Raw genomic sequence first — 18,303 nt, forward strand, 5'->3', positions numbered from 1 at the left:
AGTAACCAGCCTGAAGCCCTGAGGAAGGGGAGGAGTGTGCCAGCCCCTGGACATCAAGGCTTTAGGAAGCCCAGAACCCAGAGACAAGAGGAGCGTATGAGGCAAGCTGTGAGGACAAGGTGGCCAGCTGAACCCAGTCAGGCTGAGGGTTTGATTTTGTGGACAGCCCTGTTGGACTTTGGTAAGTGTCTCTGTTGGCCAGAAAGAGCAGGACTCTCTCTCTCGTGGTCTGACCATAAGGCTTGGGTACTTTTATGGCTAGAATAGGCCAAATGAAAGGGGAAAGTTCCGTTCTTTCCTACCTTCAGGAAGCTCTGGAACAGCTGACTCTTACTGGGATTCGGAATCTTTTCCTCCCACTTGTTCTTCACACTGCAACAAGACAGAGTTTGCAGGGTCATTTCTCCTGCAGGGAGGCTACACTAGACATAGTCTTACCTTAGGCTCCTTGTCAACACAAAGGTCCTGAAAGCCCTATACTCAAGCTGCAACTCGACATGGAGAGAGCTCTGCTTGGCACCCCAGGCATATCCCCAGCTGGACTAGATGAAGGACAGGCATATGCCCATGCAGCACCTGTTTTCTGCCCCTCCCTGCACTCGCTCTACCAATGTGTCCCCCACTCCCAGCGCAGACTTACCGGAGTAGGCTTCTATAGCCACACCAGGCAAATACGATCAGCATGATGGTGATGACTGGGATCAACAGTGGGAGAATCAGCTGTGAGGGGACTGAGCAGATAAATGAGAAAGAGATAAAAATGCAGAAACAAAAATGGCTCCGTTCTGTACCACATTTCACATTCTGGTTGCTCTTGAGGGATGACACTGAGGTTAAGGAAATGTAGGTTGCCTAGCAAGTTACGTATCCTAACTGGCAAATCAGTTAGACCATGGAAGACTCCTCATCTGCATGGGATAGAGTAGATGTGACCTTATCAGCAGACCTGGGCAAAAGTATCAGGGCAATGTATTTGATTTGATCTGAGCCCCTTCATTTGGCTTTTCCATGAACATCTGGACACTCAGTTTATGTTTGAGAAACTATCTGGGGATGAGCTTGTATTTCTGTGAGTCCAGTATGCTCACATATGTCATGCTTTCCCAAGAAAGAATTCACTCTGCTACTCAATTCCAAAGGACAGAGTCTCAAGGGGTGCAGGGAAAGTGAAGTGCCTCTCTGCAGATCTCATTAGGTCAGTCCCGAAGTGGATGTTTCTCAAGTCCATGTTCTCCCCAGTCCCATGTTAGGAATTGAAAAAAAAAGCCAAAAACAACCTAAAGAAATTCCCAGAGCAAAGAGCTTTGTTAAAGTGAAGATCAGAATGCGGCTTGTCTATACTTACGTCTATCAGTATATTTGTGATCAATGCAGCAATGTTGATTTAGCGGGTCTGGTGAAGACCTGCTAAGTCAATGAGAGTACGCTCTCCCATTGACATCTCTACTCTACCACCTCTGCAAGAGGTAGAAGGTAAGTCAGCAAGAGAACATCCCCTGTCAAAACAGCATGGTTGATCATTGCTGTAAGTTGATCTAAGTTATATCAACTTCATTCATGGAATTTATATAACTAAAGTAGTATAACTGATGTCAACTAATAGCATTTGTGTAGACCAGTCCTCTGAGAACAGATCAGTCACTTCAAGGTGAATATCCTTACAAGAATATTGCAGATATCAAACAAAAAACAAAAAACAAAAACAAAACAAACAACCTAGTATAAATGCCAAGAGATTTGCACTTGTAACACAAAACATTTGATAGTGTGGAAATTCACAATTAATAGATTCTTCAGCCACATCTCCTGTTTGTAAACAGGTTCAGGAAAATCGAACAGAGAGCATGGATCACAGATGAGACCTAGTGACATGGATTGAATTCCAAATGCTGAATATCACTCCCAAGACAGAATGCTTCTCTAAATGACCAGAGAAACCTCTGTAGGCTCCAACAGGTTTGCTTAAAATTAGTTAAAAAGAAAAGAATGAGACTGTTTCAGAAATATGAAAGTGGTTCCAGAATGAACAGTACAACTAGCTCTGCTAATTGATCCCTTTCTTCTTTTTCCACCTTCTACCATGGATCATTCCTTCCCTTTTCCAACCCTTTGCTTAGATTCATGAATTTCTCTCACTAGCCCAGAACCATTTCCAGTCTGACCATATCCAGTGGGATAAAGTCTGCCTAGTGCCCCTTAAAAGTTGTAACCTGGACAGCTCAAAGGCTGCAGTGCAGAGCTACAATGTGTAGCAGAAACTTAGAGTCAAGTGACCTTCCTAATTTTCCTGGGAATCATGGAAATTAAGCCTCTGTAAGACACTCTGAAAATGTAGGTGGTTCATGTTTCTAAGCTTCCTTGTGGAGACCCCCTTCCCTGCTCGCCTACTTCATTCACTTCCAACCTCTGGTTTTCATAATTTCCTCATTCCTATGGAGAACAGGCTTCGATTCAGATACAATAGTTATACCCTTTCCTGTGAACTGAAATGAGTAGCCAGGCATCAAGAGAAACTGGTCAGACTGTTTGCTTAATTGAGTATATGAAACCCCAGTTCCTCTGAAACACTAGCCAAGGACCTGTCTCTCTAGGGAAGGACCTGACCCCCACCGCCAAACACCAACACAGCAGCGCAACTGGGATGTACCACTTTCAGTTTTCCAGGTGCACTCCTCACTCCACTCGCTCCAGGGCCCCTTATAGGATGAGTATGCATGCACCCTCGCTCGCATTTTTCCCTTATAGTATGTTGAGGGCTCCAGCATCGGCAGGGTGAAGATGATGGGAGATTCATTGCTGATGTTTGCCCACCGTACATTCTGGGAAGAGAGGAGAAGAGATGGAAGAGGAGTGAGAAACTTTCTGTCCCATCCACCCACCTTCCAGGAATCCTGGACTCCCAGCAATACCATCACCTACCTCCTCAGAGTCTCCAATCTTCCAGTACTGGAATTCATATATCTGGATTATATGGTCAAAGCTTAGAGCCTGTTTGGTCCACCTCAGCTCATAGTCCTCGTCTTTCATATTTTTCACTGTCACGTTGACAGGCGCAAGCGGCTTGACTAGAACACAAACAACACTTTGGAACATGCATCCATCCCCCAGCCTGTCTCCCTGCCCTTTCCCTTTCCCACTGCGGGCCGTTGGCAGGACTACAGATACGCTGGTGCACAACTTGCTGCCTGAGCAGATTAGCACCAAGGATTGCTAAGAGCCTGTGGCTCCATCTGACATATCTGCCCTCACACCCCCATTCTGTACCTCCTCACAGCAGTGCTGTGCCGGTGGGGAGCTCCAGTGCTAGGAGCTTCCTTTACCAGCCGCCTGTCCACCCCACCCCACACATCACACTCTAGCTGTTCTGTTAACCATTGCACCCCTCTGCCAACCCAAGTGTTTCCTAGGCCAGATGAGAGAGCCCCAGGTGAGCCGGGGCAGAGTATGCAGATGGGGTCTCACTGTTTTTGTAGGCTGCAATCAGTTTCTCCTCCTCCTTGGGCCGGACAGTTATGAGGTACTGGCTCAGGATGCTGGCGTTGGTGACGTTGATCTCACAGCTCTGGAAGAGGTAGGGGCTGTGAGGCAATTCCTCCTCGTGCACTGGAGAGCATTCCGTCTCCCTGGGGGAGAGAGCAGCGAGGCCTGAGCGAGCAGGAGGGATGGTCAGACACAGGGGGACAGACACACGCTGCCAAGGGAAGGTCACTTACTGTGATGCCGGTGTGGCTCTGTAGAAGAGCGTGAACAAGACAGAGCTGGCGACCTCTCTCCTCACTTCCCAGCTGCATGTTAGCTGATCCACCCCATTGAAGAGGCAGCGAAGGTTCTTGGGCTGAGCCTCATCCCCTAGTGAGGAGCCAGTGGTTAGTGTACGTCTGGGAGGGGCAGGGTGGGAGGACAGTGGATGAAGTAGGGACTGACTGTGGATTGAGGGAGGAAGGGAATCCTTTTAGACCTTGTCTATACACAAAATCGTGTTGATGGAAGGTTGACGTGTAAATTTCTACACTAAAATTTCACTCTCTTCTGACTTAACCTAGACAAGGTGTCCGGGAAGGCACTGCATTACTTACATTGGCTGTTAGACTCCGGAGTTGTTCCACAATGCCCCAGTTTTGACCACTTTGATCACAACTTTTAGCTCCATTCTTCAGCAGCCAGGTGCACAAGAAGTCAAAACTGTGCATTTTTGAAATTCCATTTCCTATTTGCTCACTCTGGAAACCACACGTAGCAATTCTAGAGCATGCCTAACTACTCTCCAGCTGACCGTGCTGGCTATATGCCACAGATGTGCTTCCAGGGGAAAGGGAGAAGTTATCTCCTGGGTCTATGGGAAGAAGAGGTAGTGCAGGCACAGCTTCAATTCATCTGTAGAAATGTCAACAACTAGGTGAAGATCACTCAGGGCACAGAGAAGGGCTACAGAAAGGACCAGCAGCAATGCCATGTGAAAGCCAAGGCGCTGTATAAGAACGCAAGAAAGGCTAAAAATCACTCTGGTGTGGAGTCACAGATCTGTCACTTTTACAAAGAGTTCTGTGCCATCCTTGATGGAGACTCCACTGCTACTACCATCTCCAGTAGCTCAGTGGATACTTCAGAGAAACCCAACTGAACAGGTCCGTGTCACGAACAGTGAAGAGGAGGCAGAGGAGGAACAGAAGAAGTGTGTTGATTTACTCTTTACTCAAGAGGTAGTGAAATAACCAATACAAGTAGAGTTGCTATCTGCTGTTCTGCCTAATTTGACATGGGAAGGAATGTGCGCTGTGGAACACCCAGTTTATGTGCACTGGGATATCCAAGGAAGTATCCATAGAAATCTTGAGGAAACTTTCCTGGAGGTAGATCTGCAATCCTCTGCTGAAGGTATATTTCTTCCACTATGGTAGGACACTTCTCACCCCACTCAGAAGTCAACTGTTCCAGAAAAGCATCTTCCAGAAGAAGCCTGCAGTCTAGACATAGCCTCAGACAGCCCCAGGGAGAAATAAGAGAGGACCTACCCCCTGGGAGAAATAAGAGAGGACCACCCCACGACAGGTGGATAGAGGGAATATGGTGGACATACCTATAGTTTAGCAAGGCTATAGCCAGTCCCATATGACAACCTGGTAAGGAAGCTAGAGAAATGTGGACTCAGGTATCCACTTAATGATAGCTTTAATTCGTTAAACAACCACAAAGAAAGAGTAACCATTAATGGAATTATATCCATTTGGAAAGTAGTCTCAAGTGGGCTTCCACAGAGATGTGTTCTGGGTCTAGCGTTATTTAACGTATTTCTCTATATGACTTGGATGTAGGAATAGAGAGCATATAGATCAAATTTGCAGATGTCACAATACTTTGGAGGGGGATTGCAAGCAAACAGTTCAGATGCAGATGAATCCTGGTAATTTGGCTATTGAACACAAAATGTAATTCAATGAAGATAAATGTAAAGTGCTACACGTAAGGAAGAAAAACCAAATGCACAAATACTGTCTGGGAAATAACTAGCGTGGCAGCAGCATTGATGAGAAGGAGCAGGGAGTGGTGGTAGACCCCAATCTGAACATGAGTTATCATCATGAAGCTACCAAAAGAAAAGCTAATGCAATTTTAGGCTGCATTAACAGAGGCACAGCTTGCAAATAATGGAGGGGACATTTTCTTCTACTAGGCTCAGGCCTCAGCTGGATTCCTGTGTCCAGTTTTAGTTACCGAAGTATAGAAAGGATGGAGAGAACCTGAAAAGGAGCCAGCAGTGAACAACAGAGATGATCAAAGGGGTGGAATGCAAACCCTGTGAGCTAACACTGAAGGAAGAAGCTGTAGGTTCAAAGTACATCATAGAAGATTTAGATTAAATCTCAGGAAAAACTGTAACAGACAGTGGAAGAAACAGCATAAAGAAGTAATGGGAGCTCTTTCGCTGCACGTTTTCAAAAGGAGTGTGGATAGCCATCATTCTTGGGTGGTTCAGACACAGCAAATCCTGCATCTTGGCAGGAGGTTAGACTAGATAATCCTTGCAGTCCCTTCTAACTAACCCCATGGCTCTAGGTTTCCACATGGCTTCTCCTGCAGCTCTGCAAATACTGCAACATCAAGCACCCAGTGCTCAACACTCATCACACTAGTGCAGAGCTGTGGCGGATCCATGCTTCTGACACAGATAATGGACATTGAGGAGAGACGTACAGATTTTTTGGGGTGTGTGTGGGGGGGGATTATGATCAAAACATTATGGGATGCAGATAAAATTATGGGATGAAGAACACTGCTTTCTGGATGTTGAGATCGTGATCCCAGTCACAGCTGTGCCACTCATTTCAATCCCACAAGGCTTTGCAAAACTTTCCTCAAACTCCCTATGCTAGAGGGTGGTGAGTTGCACACTGGGAGAACTACACACAGTGCACTGCTCTCTGCATCAATGCAGATGCTGCTAATAAGGATGCGCACCCTCGGCACAAGAAGCATAGCGTGGACACACAAAAGTGATTTAATTACTATGCAGGCTGTATTCCAACGTAACTTAGGTCAACCTCATTTAGTACAGTAAAGATGCCCTTAGTCTCAGGATTTTCTAGAGGAGCCCAGAGCATTATGCTGGTCCATTCACCCAGAAGATACATAAATTGCAACAGACAGAAAGACTGGCTTGCACTGGGACTGTGCTGGGCAACTAACCAGAGTACTGCAGTCTCCATGACTACTGCTCTGCTACCTGTCACCGACACCAAATGCACTTCGTATAAGAGAGCACCAGTGAAACTGCACCATTTTCAGCAAATTCCAGAAATTCCCCAGTGTCATCAACCCAGCTTCCAAATCATCCATCGGTGAAGCACAATATCCCTCTTCTGGCAGCTCATCATGGTCCCTATTCCTCCCCTCCCTCTTACCTTCCTGGGACTTCCAGGACACAGCAGTGCTCCATTCGCTAGGCTGCCCAGACCAGCCACCGCTTTGGCTCGGCTTGGCTCGCACACGAGCAAGATAGGTGCTGCCGGGCACAAGGGCATTACGCCTTAGCAGGCAGTGGCAGGAGCTTGCGACCGACACGGAGGAAGATTTCTGTCGGTGAGGAAGAGATAGTGAGGAGTCAGGGGAGCTGGAGACAGAGACTGGTTAGAGAGTTGTGGGAGGACCCTTTTCTCGGGCAATTTTGCTTAGCCAAGCACTGCCAGCGCTCTGATCCCAGGGTGAAGTTGGAGACAGATGCTTGTGTGGGGTTCATTGCTCCCATAGTGCACAGAGTGATTTTTACTTACTAAATCTCTCTCCATGCCCAGCCATGGCTGGACAGCAAGGGATTTGTAAGCAGCACACATAGCTGGCTGCAGCATGCCCCCCCCCCCGCCACCCTCTAGGTCATCCAGGTTTCAGAGGATGGTCTGGATTCAGTGGCAGCCAAGCAGGGTTCAGAGGATTGCAAAGGACTGTCTTCTGCCCTCCAAAAGGTGCACCCAAAACCAGCATGTGCCAATGCCAAAGCATCTCTCATGCCTACCTCCCAGGATTCCCATTCCCGCTTGTAGGCCACTTCAAACTCCAGTGCATGGTGCTGCCAGTGGCTTCCTTTTCTTCCTCCAGCTGCTTCCCAGGCCAGCAAGAAGTCACCCTCTTCTGTGACATTAATTTGGAGCTTCTGAGGTGGGAGGGGCTGGACTGAAAATAAGAAGGGATAAGACAGACTGTGGTTATTAGTATATGGGGATGTGGACAGGGCAGAGGTCCTATAGTGAAGTCTTATCTCCATAAGGAAGGACCCAGATCTGCCTAACATCAGGCTTGTGTGGGATTTCTGGGACTGTAAAAAAAAAAAAAAAAAAAAAAAGCCATGCAACAGAGAGGGGCACCAAGGCTACAGGGGAAATGAGTGCTATCTTCATTGAAAGGTGAAAACATTTCACTGTGTTTCTTAGCAAAGAGATTTGTTTGGCATCAGTTTTTCCCTAATGGCAGAGACAGGCAGCCAGAGCAAGGGAGTGGGTCAACAGGGAGGAATACATCTGGCTTTTCCACTGTAGGCAGGAGAGGAAGAATCCATCCACCCATCATCCTCTAAGTGAGACGCACAGGCCGCACAATGGGAATTAAACTATTCCTGGCAAGATAATAGCCTGGCATGCAGAAGTAGGGTTAAAAGTTAGAGATCGGGATTCTTGGTTAGGGGATCAGAGCAGAGGAAGAAGTTTTCATTTCAAAGGATCTCAAATATTCCTGGCAAGTGGAGAGTAGTGGTGTCTCACCCTTACCGTTCTGGAAGGGGCTGATGCTCAGGTTGGCCTGCAGCAACCGACTGGGTTTGAAACTGTAATAGTCGTTCACCCCAACTGCAAAAGAGGTGCTGTTCCTGCGGCAGCTCCAGCAGATACAGGAGTCCTGGCAAACCGGGAACCCATTGGCTCCCTGAGGCTCACATGGTATCGGTGTGCTTATCCTGTGTGTAAAAAGAGAGGCCTAGAAGAAGCTGCTTTAAGTACAGGTAGAAAATCTAAAATTAGGCTCCTAAAACCTTCTCCACATTCTATTCAATGCAGATTCTTACACTGAGCCCATCACCGTACCATATGGGCACCGTCAAAGTAGATTATTAAGCAAAGGGGGACAGATTTCACATCAGTCATCAGTGGTTTGGTCTCATCCTCTCCCCAGTGGGAAAAGCATGTGAAATGCAGTGTCTTCTTTGGTGGGATTGGCTTTTAAGTATACGCGTATTGCTGTGTATTTATATTAGAGGAGGCCCGTGAGAGAGATCACCTTGTGCTTGGAGTGGAAAGCAGTGAAGTTGTGATTGTTGAGAAGTCCCCACTAAAACTGATTCCACAGCCTCCGACTGGCCCTTGGACAAGCTCTGCCTCCAGCACAGATGAGCTTTAGGCTTAGTGGCTCATCAGAGTTCATTGTGCCAGAGGAGCAGGAGTGTTGTCAACCACAATTTTTGTTCCAGAACATTAGATGGCCTATGAGAAGGCTTGGGCCCAGGCCATGGAGAGCCTTGAAGATAAGGAGACCCTTTAACTGGATTTGAAATTCTGCAGGAAGCCTGTGTGGAGAGCAGAGGGCAGTAGTGAGGTCACGGCAGCTTGTGTTGCTGAGGAGACAGAAGAATCCCAAGCACTGTTACAGGCTGGGGACCGAATGGCTAAGCAGCAGTGCAGAACAAAAGGACCTGGGGATTACAGTGGACGAGAAGCTGGATATGAGTCAACAGTGTGCCCTTGTAGCCAAGAAGGCTAAGGGCACATTGGGCTGCATTAGTAGCAGCACTGCCAGCAGATTTAGGGAAGTGATTATTCCCCTTTATTCGGCACTGGTGAGGCCACATATGGAGTATTGCATCCAGTTCTGGGCCCTCCATTACAAAAAGAATGTGGCATGCATTGGAGAGAGTCCAGCAGAGGACAAAGAAAAAGGATTAGGAGGCTGGAGCACATGACTTACGAGGAGAGGCTGAGGGATTTCAGCTTATTTAGTCTGCAAAAGGAAAGCGTGAAGGGGGAGTTAATAGCAGCCTTCAACTACCTGAAAAGGAGTTTCAAGAGGATGGAGAGAGGCTGTTCTCAGTTGTGACAGACGGCAGAACAAGGAGCAATGGCCTCAAGATACAGTCGAGGTTGGATATTAGGAAAAACTATTTCCCTAAGAGAGTGGTGAAGCATTGGAATGGGTTGCCTAGGGAGGTGGTGGAATCTCCATCCCTAGAGTTTTTTAAGTCCCAGCTTGACAAAGCCCTGGCTGGGATGATTTCGTTGGGGTTGGTCCTGCTTTGGGCAGAGGATTGGACTCGATGACCTCCTGAGGTCTCTTCCACCCCTATTATTCTAGGAGACACATTGCTGTGTTCTGAACTAGCTGGAGTTTCCTACACCTGGAAGCCTTCATGCCCAGGTACATTGTGTTGCTGAAGTGCAGCCAAGAAGTGACCAAGGTGTGAATAACTGAAGCTGGACCCATCTAGATGGGGCTAAGTCTCCTAGCCAAGCAGAGGAGATAAAATGTGTTACTTGGTGGCACTTCCTCATGAGAGCTTAGGCTCAGTGAGAAATCCAAGAGTACTCTTCAACGATGGACTGATTGATTGTGGCTGTGCAACATCAGCCAAAAGTGACTGTACCCTGGCTGCAAACTCTTCAAAGTGGTCTCCCCTGCCCACCCGCATCTCCTCTCCCTTGCTCTGGTTCAACTTCAGCCAGCTGCTCTTCACACACGAGCTGATCTCATCCAAGTGCTGGGCCATCTGGGTGGAAGTGGTGCACTTGTCTGTGGTGAGGGATGGTAGCGAGTTGTGTGTCATCAGCATAATGCTGGCGTTCATGTACAGGTCCTCTGTCTAGCTCACGCTCATCCCAGGATCCATCCTCATAGATCAAGTTCACACTGGGCTCTGGGACATTCTCTCAAGGGCCAAGTCATTGCACGGGCTGTTTTTCCAGATGTGGTGGCCTCCTTTAGGTCCCAATCTAAACTCAGTGAAGTCAGCAGTCCTTCCTTTAAAAGGTGTGGGATCACACCACTAATAATCTCTTCCCCAAATACCAGAGATGATTCCTTCCTATTCCCTCCCACTTTGCATCACTCCTAAACCCTGGCCCTCTCCTCTCCTCCCCATCTCTTGCTCCCTTTCTGTCCCTCTCCATCTCTGCCCACCCTATCTCTCTGGACCGGATGATGGCTCAGTTCCTCTCTCAGAAGGAAACAGATGCGGAGGCAAAATACCGACGTGCAAAGCCCAGTGACTCGGGGAGGAAATCTGATTGCAGAGCCTTAGACATAACCACTTCTCTCTTTTCACAGCCTCTCCACCCGCCCTTATTTTGTGGACATGATCTCACTAGAGCTATGTTCCTTATAACCGTGCTACCAAGAAGACCCAGAGGAAAGTTGAAAGAATGAAGAACCATTCCTCTCTCTTCTGTTGATGAATGGACCCCAACCCACCTGTACTGTAATGCCTCTTTCTCCACTCCAGAAACTCACTGGAATGAAATGCCATCACTCACACCTGGGATCCCCAGAAAAATAAGGGAGAGGTATAGGAAAGGTAATGAAAATAAACTGACTAGTACAACCTCCTGTTTCTCCTCAGGCTCCCAGAGGAGATCTAAAAGAATTGCCAGGTTCCATCCTATATCAGGGCCTGCCCCGGTGCTCCTCAAACCTGACTGTCAGCTCCACTCCTTTCCCTTCCTCTCACTCCCACTTCACAGGTTCAGCAGCCGCAGGCCTCTTGTGTCCTTCTGCAGCAGAGCAGAGGCCACTTACTCTTTTATATTGTCCTTATGGTGAAGAGTCACACTGAGGAAGTGACGTGCCGCTCCGCACTCCTGCCACGTGCAGGTGGTCTGGGAGGTGTAGTCGTTGTAGCAGTGCAGGCTCTGCATCGGGAGGCTCTCTGACAGGGGGAGGAAAGCACAATGCAGTCTGTGGTTCATGGAGATGGGCAGAGAGGAGCAATGGGCAGTGCCCACCAGAGCCATGGTGGGAAGGGCAGAGGCAATGCCACGTGAATGGGTAAACTCTCTGGGGAGTCCCTGGCATGTCAGTCAGCTCCTGAGTCAGGGATAAAATCCTCCCCCTCCCCGATCCTCACACCCCAGAGGCTAAACTAGACCTAATCAACAAACAAACAGCTCTGCCCGTGCGCCCCTGGGAGGTTAAACCTAAAAACAGCAACAGTCCCTGGGCATGACAGAAGATCCCATTTGATCTCTGCTGTGGTATAGAAAAGACGGGTAGTTCATAGGGATCCTTTGATGTTTGTGCTGAGCTCTCTCTCTCTCTCTCTCTCACACACACACACACACACTCACACAGAGTTGCCTTCCCATTTGTTTGCTTTACAACAGAGATATTTGGTGATTTATAATCCCATGTGATCAATTCCACTTCTCGCCTTTCTGTGATTTTATTCCCGCACTCTCCTTCAGGGTCTGTCTATCCCTGTACTTCCCCCTCCCCCAGTTCGTTCACCTACTCAGAATCCACCTTGTTCATACATTTGCCCAAAAGCCCACTTGTCCATCCATGCTCTCCTGCTTTTCCATCCATCCATCCTCCCACCATGTAAGATCATCCATGTTTTCATCCTCTTACCTTCTACTCATATAACCAATTGTCCTCTTGCCTGTCAGCCCAGTCACCAAGATACTCATTTGGAATGGCAGAGGGAGGGTGGAAGCAGAGGAAGGGGCGGGGGAATGGAGAAGGTAAATGGGCTGGAAGGAGAGGAGGGAAGATGAAGAAAAGGGCAGGAAAGACAAAAGAAGAGGAAACGAATCTGAAAATCACCTCGTGATTCTCCCCTGCCGAAAGCCCAGCACAGAGCCAGCAGAGCTCTGCAGAACGTCTGCATGTCCACGCCAGTCTGTGCCCACCAACTCAGTCCTGTTCCCTGTGCTCTGCGCTGGGCGCCTGCCTGGGGTCCTTGCACTCACTTGGTAACTCCGTCCTTGTCACCTGTGGAATGTGGAAACCAAGCTCTGATAATCACATAGAGGAGGTTGGGAATTTCTGTGAGACACAAAACCTCCCCTCTCTGCCTTGATCCATCATAGTCAGAAGGGGCCATTAAGCCACCCAGTCAGACCAGTAGTAGGAGACAGGCTGGTGAAAAAAAATTACTTCCAGTATCGATTAATTGCAGAGCAAAGTCCCCACCTCCTTCCTGAGCCACTGCAGAATGCCCAGAGAACTGAGAAGCAACTGTGCTTGATTTGAGTTGCTCAATGTCCTTATTGACCTCCCCAGCAAGAAACTGTCCTCAGCTATGGAGAGAGGGGATTTCATTCTCCATGTTCCTTCATCTCCACGTTTTGCCCTGAACACAGGGACACACACAGACACACACTCCCACCTTCCCCTCTTGGTTCCCATGCAGGTTCTGGAGACGCAGCATCCTACCCTGCCCCACCCGTCTCCCCCAAGCATGTACATCTCCCCTCTCTTGGGATGAGTCTTCATGTTCCTTCAGCTCTGGGCTTTCTCCTTCAGCGAGAGCCTGGAGAGAATTGCTGCCCTGCCCTGCACTCCCCCTGGCAGTGTGCAGCCAGCGCCCAGGAGCTGCTTGGGGAACCTGATCCACAGGCATGAGACCAGATTAGCTTTATTGTCTCTTTGTGGGACCCAGCATTGAACGGAGTGGTGCAGAGACAATGGCCCAATGCTCCACTGGCCTAACGCCGCTGAAGTCCAGTGGATTGCACCGCTGGAGAATGTGGCCCCGGATTCCTGCTTTCTAAAAAGTGGAACAGACCCACCCCGCTGGGGGCACAGCCCCAAAGCCGAGTGGCCGTGCTCTGGGGAAGTCTGATCTATGGCTGAGTGTGGAACAGGGGATCCACCCAGAACAGCCCCCAGCTTCCTAAATGCCATTGACTTTGATGGGATACAGTGAGCTAGACAAGTGTCATTCACCACAGAGAGAGACCCCACTGGGACTGGCGGCTCCAGAGCTCACGAGCCCTCGTCTGCCTGGGGACGAGCTCTCTTGGCCATGGACCCTTCTCTCAGCGAAAGCAGAGTTTCCTCACCTGAGCCAAGAGCTGCTGATGGGACAGCCGCCCCGAGCAGGTGGGTTGCTGACCCTCTCGGTTCTCACTCCCTGGCTGCTGGATCGTCTTGTGACATGCAGGAATCAGCAATGAGCGCGGCTGCCCAGCAGCGGAATGGATCCCTATGGAGAAGCAAAGAAGCTGAAGTGTCCCCTGCACCTCTTGCCCGCGGACTCAGACTGCATCCGGGTCCCGCGTGTGCTTCCTTTCAGGGAGCAGACCCAGCCCCGAATTCTGTGGAGCTGAAGTGTGAGACTCTGAACTTCCTACTTTCAGAGTGTTTCACAACCACAGGGCGCCCACTGATGTTGTTCTAAAAATCTGAAGCGGGGGGGCAGGGGAGAAAGAGGTGATGAAGTTAGTTTATGTTTAGCTAGAAGCCATCTTGTATAACAGAAACCATTTCAGCTTTTTTGTCTTTGCACGTAGGCCAGAGTGAACTTTCTATCACCCCATGCGCCAGGCCAGCAGCAGAGCCAGGCATACACAGCTCAAGGAGTGCAGACCCTGTGTTGAGCAGCAGACTGGCAGTGCTCAGAGAGCCAAAAGGAACAGAGAAGCAACACAAGGAGCTGGAACTGGCCAAGCAGCACAGCCTGCAGCTGGATGTGGTGAGCACCTGGGACCAGCAAAGTGTGGGGAAAGGCTCTGGACTGGGAGAGGGGTCTGGCCACTTCGAGCTTGAGACTGTGTGGTCACTACCAGAGCTAGCGTGTCCAGCCTGTAGCCCCCCCTGCAGCATATCCAGGGCCTCTAAGGAAGAGACTGTGGACTGTCCTTACACCCTGCAGACTGCTGTTTTGATGTCCCTGTGCTACAGAGCAGGGCTGTGTGTTCTCATTTAACCATTCTCATTTTTTCTTATTCTTTTCTCTTTAACCAGTTGATGTTTAATAAATTGTATTTGCTTTGAACCTTGTGAAGTGATCACTGGGCCAAGAAAGCCTGCAGTGTAAAGAGAGCACCTCGGAGTGGGGACACCCTAACTCCTGCCCCTAGGCTATGTCTAGACTGTAGGCTTCTTTCGAAAGAGCCTCTTTCGAAAGATCGTGTCTAGACTGCAGGCGGATCTTTCGAAAGAGAAATCCACTTTTTCGAAAGAGAGCACCCAGCGAGTCTGGATGCTCTCTTTCGAAGACGGCCTCTTTACATTGAAGAACGCCTTCTTTCGAAAGAGGAACTTTCGAAAGAAGGCGTTCTTCCTCGTGAAATGAGGTTTACCGCCATCGAAAGAAAAGCCACGTTCTTTCGAAATAATTTCGAAAGAACGCGGCTTGAGTCTGGACGCAGGGGAAGTTTTTTCGGGAAAAGGCTACTTTTCCCGAAAAAACCCCTGAGTCTGGACACGGCCCTAGTGACTACAAGGTCAGGGATTAAGCCCCAGGAAACCTGGGCCCAGCCTTGTTGGGGTTTCAAGGGCTCTGCTACTCAAGAGAGTGGAGAGGGAGCCCTCAGGATCAGGGAGCCATGGGGTAAAGGAAGTGGGAGCGGGGACTCAGATCCTTTCGCTGGTTCATTTCACCGGGGTGTATAGAAGCCAGGAAAGTTCCCCACAATAGCGGGATCATTCCCCCGCTTACAAGATGGTTGGGGAGCGGGGAGATGAGGGCCTTGGTTAGAGGTGGGCTGGGCAAGGCCAAGGGAGGAGCATTTCCACAGCCATGATGGCTCCAGTGGGGCTGAGCTGGGCCAGGGCAGGCCAAGGGAGGGGTGTTATTTCATGGCCACAATGGTTCAAGCAAGACTGGGCCAAGGAGGGTACCTCTTCATGGCCATGGCAGCTCTAGCAGGGCTGGGCTGGGCCAGGGGAGAGGCACCTCTCCCTGCTTGTGCAGCCTTCAATAGCCAGCTCTGTGGCCACACAGCGTACAGGGAACTTAGCACAGCAGTGAGAGCAAGGGGAAGGGCTAGCAGCCCCAAGTGTATACCCATCCAAGACCCTAAGCACAGTCAAAGTGGATGGGAACAAGATCCAGGGAAATGGTTCCTTGCACAGATTATTGGAAGGGACTTTTGTGGTCATCTAGTTTGACTGCTTGTCTAACCGGTCACAGCACTTCCCCCGAATTAAATTCATTTGAATTAATCCTTGTGTTTACTTGCAACCTCTTAAATCCTACTGTTTGTACTTAATAAAATCACTTTTATTTACTATAAAAAAGTCCCAGCTGTGACACGGTGCGGTCACAGAAGATCCTTTCGGGATGCTTCCCAAACTGCTAACTGAGCCATTGACACTCGCCCTCTTCCTCTCTGGAGTTTCTTACCACCCTGTCCTACCCGGCCAGCTCACCTGGTCTCCTCTAGCCAAGGCACAGAGCTGAGATCACAACCCCTCTGGAGAACAATACAGACACAGAAACTCTTCAGCTCCAAGGAAAATGCAGTTTTGGGCTCAGCTTCCAGAAACCCACTCCCCAAATGAGGTCAGAACCCCAAATGAATTATTTAGGGAAGCCCTGTTTAACAAGGAAAGGAGACTCTATGCACTTATTGCTCTCCTAGGTAACAATTATTTACACTGGGCTTGGTTGTACTTAATACAATTACTTTTATTCACCAAAAGTAGGATTTAAGTGGTAACAAGTGAAGCCAGGCAGAGCAAAGTAAATTGCAAATTTATAACAACAAAAAACATATAGCTAGTTCTAACATACTGAAGCTTATTGCCAATTTGCCCTAAAATTGTTCTTATGTCGGCTGACCTCCAAGCCAGGGAAGATCTTTTTCCCAGGGGTCTCTGATTTATTCTCTTGGGCGTGACATGCCAGCCAAAGACAAAGAATCTGAAATCTTTGCATCTTAAATAAAATTCCTTTTGGGAGGGAATTCTGTTTCTATATTCCCCCCTTTAATGGAAAATTACCTGGTCAGACCCTACCAATTGGAAAGGTCACATCTCTTCCTACAACCAACTACTGCTTAGACCTAAAGAACAAAGGAGACTGTTTACAGGTGATCACCCAAACATTGAGGGAAACACCCTCATTTAAATTTAATTTGCACATTTAAAACCATAAAGCATTCCATGCCCCATATTTCTAACTCTACACACAGGAATGATACAGACACCAAAATACAGACCCAGCAGATTGAGACATTACAATTACAGGTTACAGGAGGTATTTTGTCCAAAGCATCTTCGAGTTCTGCATATATGTAGCTATAAGGCAATTTCATAAAGCATATGGAGATCCGCCACAGGTGGGTTCAGTGGCACGACCAGCGCACTGGGTGACAATCCCAAGGGAACATGTGTGATCCAACCTGTCACAATAAGGATGGGGTCACCCGCTAAATCCCCCAACTTTATTTCAAATTACTTAAACTCATGCCCACTAAACATGGTTGTAGATTGCGATTAGATATATCCAGTGCTTTTTTTGTGATGGTGTCACATTACCGAATTGGAGGGAAGCAGCCAGATCGCTGCTGCACCCCTAGGTGGGGGTGTTGGCCCCAGAAATCTGTATGAAAGGGAGCCATGTGGGGTATTGAATGGGAGCTTGTTGTTTTCTGATCCTGTGTACACTGTTTATGTGAGTGTATAATGTCTGTGTGTGTAGATCTGTAATCTGTGTGGAAACTGAAGATTTCCCTGCATGTGGTTAAGCATTGGGCAGGGCCGAGCCTGTGGAGCCTGTGGACATGCTAATTACCTGTGGAACAATGGTTCTCAATGGGCCAAAGACACACCCAAAGAATGGGGGTTGTCCTGAGAGCAGCCAGCAGGGAACACAGAGAGGCTGAGGACCAGGTGACCTGCTACATACTAGAAGAGGCCAGGAAGGAGTATAAAGAGGCCATATGGTCGATGCCATTTTGTTCTCAGCTCAGCACTTCATCCCAGAGGCAGCACTGCAGGGATTGAAGAGCCCGGAAGACCTATGAACCCATCCTGATTGTAGGATGTGCAATAAGAACTTTTAAACCAGCAGCTGTAACATCTCTGCTAGAGCCTGCATCGAGAACTGGGAGATTCGGTGCATGTAACGTACTGTACTTTAATAACCTTACTCTCAGGCTTTTCTTTCTTGTGTTAATAAACCTTTAGATATAGATTCTAAAGGATTGGCCCAGCGTGATTTGTGGGTAAGATCCAGAGGGTAAATTGACCAGAGATCTGTGGCTGGTTTCTTGGAACCGGACAGAACTTGTTCGGGGTAGGTGGGATTGGGTGCTAGGACCCCCCACCTGTGTATGAGGCCCGGGGCCATCTGGGGCACGGATTTTGCGGGGGTGTCGGAGGGGTTTTGCTCGGGAGGCTTCAGGCAGGCAGCTGAAGCGCTCTGTGAGACTGGTTTGTGGCCTATTTGGAGAGGTCACCAGTCAGGGGGGGCTGTAAGGAGCCCCGGATTTGAGCAATTCGCCCTGAGCGGATGCCCTCAGCTGTGCCCAGACACGGCCCGGTCCGTCACAGATGGTACTGCCCGGTACGCAGTACCAGCACCTTCAGATGCAGTACTGCATCTCCAGTTAGAGCTAAACAACTTTTCCCCTAGAGTACTGGCACCTTTTTTTTTAAACAAAAAAATCACGATATATCCAACTGGAGCACAAATGTGGTTGACATGCACAACCACCAGTTTAACTGTAGTATGTACTTGTTAGGATCGCTCAGGGCAAGAGGATATTTTTCCTATCCCTAGAGTAAGAAAATAGGTTTTTCCCCCCCGCCAATAAAAACAGATCTACACTTTCTTGATGATTCAAGCTGTCACTGTGCATCTCACTAGCAGGGATTTGCATG

The 18,303-nt window shown here is 48.7% G+C and overlaps 1 protein-coding gene across 3 annotated transcripts in view; it reads right to left on the reverse strand.

Annotated features, from left to right (window-relative positions):
- The window catches only part of CSF2RB (colony stimulating factor 2 receptor subunit beta), a 32,340-nt gene that overhangs the window by 4,864 nt on the left and 9,173 nt on the right, over positions 1-18,303 (reverse strand). The window contains exons 1-12 of one of the 3 annotated variants that reach the window (XM_075937699.1): positions 12,292-12,361; positions 12,097-12,155; positions 11,266-11,395; positions 8,256-8,440; positions 7,508-7,665; positions 6,900-7,071; positions 3,714-3,849; positions 3,463-3,623; positions 2,920-3,065; positions 2,648-2,819; positions 641-731; positions 303-372 (exon numbers count right to left, since the gene is read on the reverse strand). In XM_075937699.1, coding sequence (XP_075793814.1) covers positions 303-372; positions 641-731; positions 2,648-2,819; positions 2,920-3,065; positions 3,463-3,623; positions 3,714-3,849; positions 6,900-7,071; positions 7,508-7,665; positions 8,256-8,440; positions 11,266-11,384 — 1,410 coding nt within the window. In that variant the 5' untranslated portion in view covers positions 11,385-11,395; positions 12,097-12,155; positions 12,292-12,361. Of the gene's footprint in view, positions 1-302; positions 373-640; positions 732-2,647; positions 2,820-2,919; positions 3,066-3,462; positions 3,624-3,713; positions 3,850-6,899; positions 7,072-7,507; positions 7,666-8,255; positions 8,441-11,265; positions 11,396-12,096; positions 12,156-12,291; positions 12,460-13,532; positions 13,843-18,303 lie in introns of those variants that run through there. The other 2 variants (XM_075937689.1, XM_075937693.1) reach the window with 2 other exon arrangements.

This window comes from Pelodiscus sinensis, chromosome 1 (assembly GCF_049634645.1).
Source record: "Pelodiscus sinensis isolate JC-2024 chromosome 1, ASM4963464v1, whole genome shotgun sequence".
NCBI lineage: Eukaryota > Metazoa > Chordata > Testudines > Trionychidae > Pelodiscus > Pelodiscus sinensis.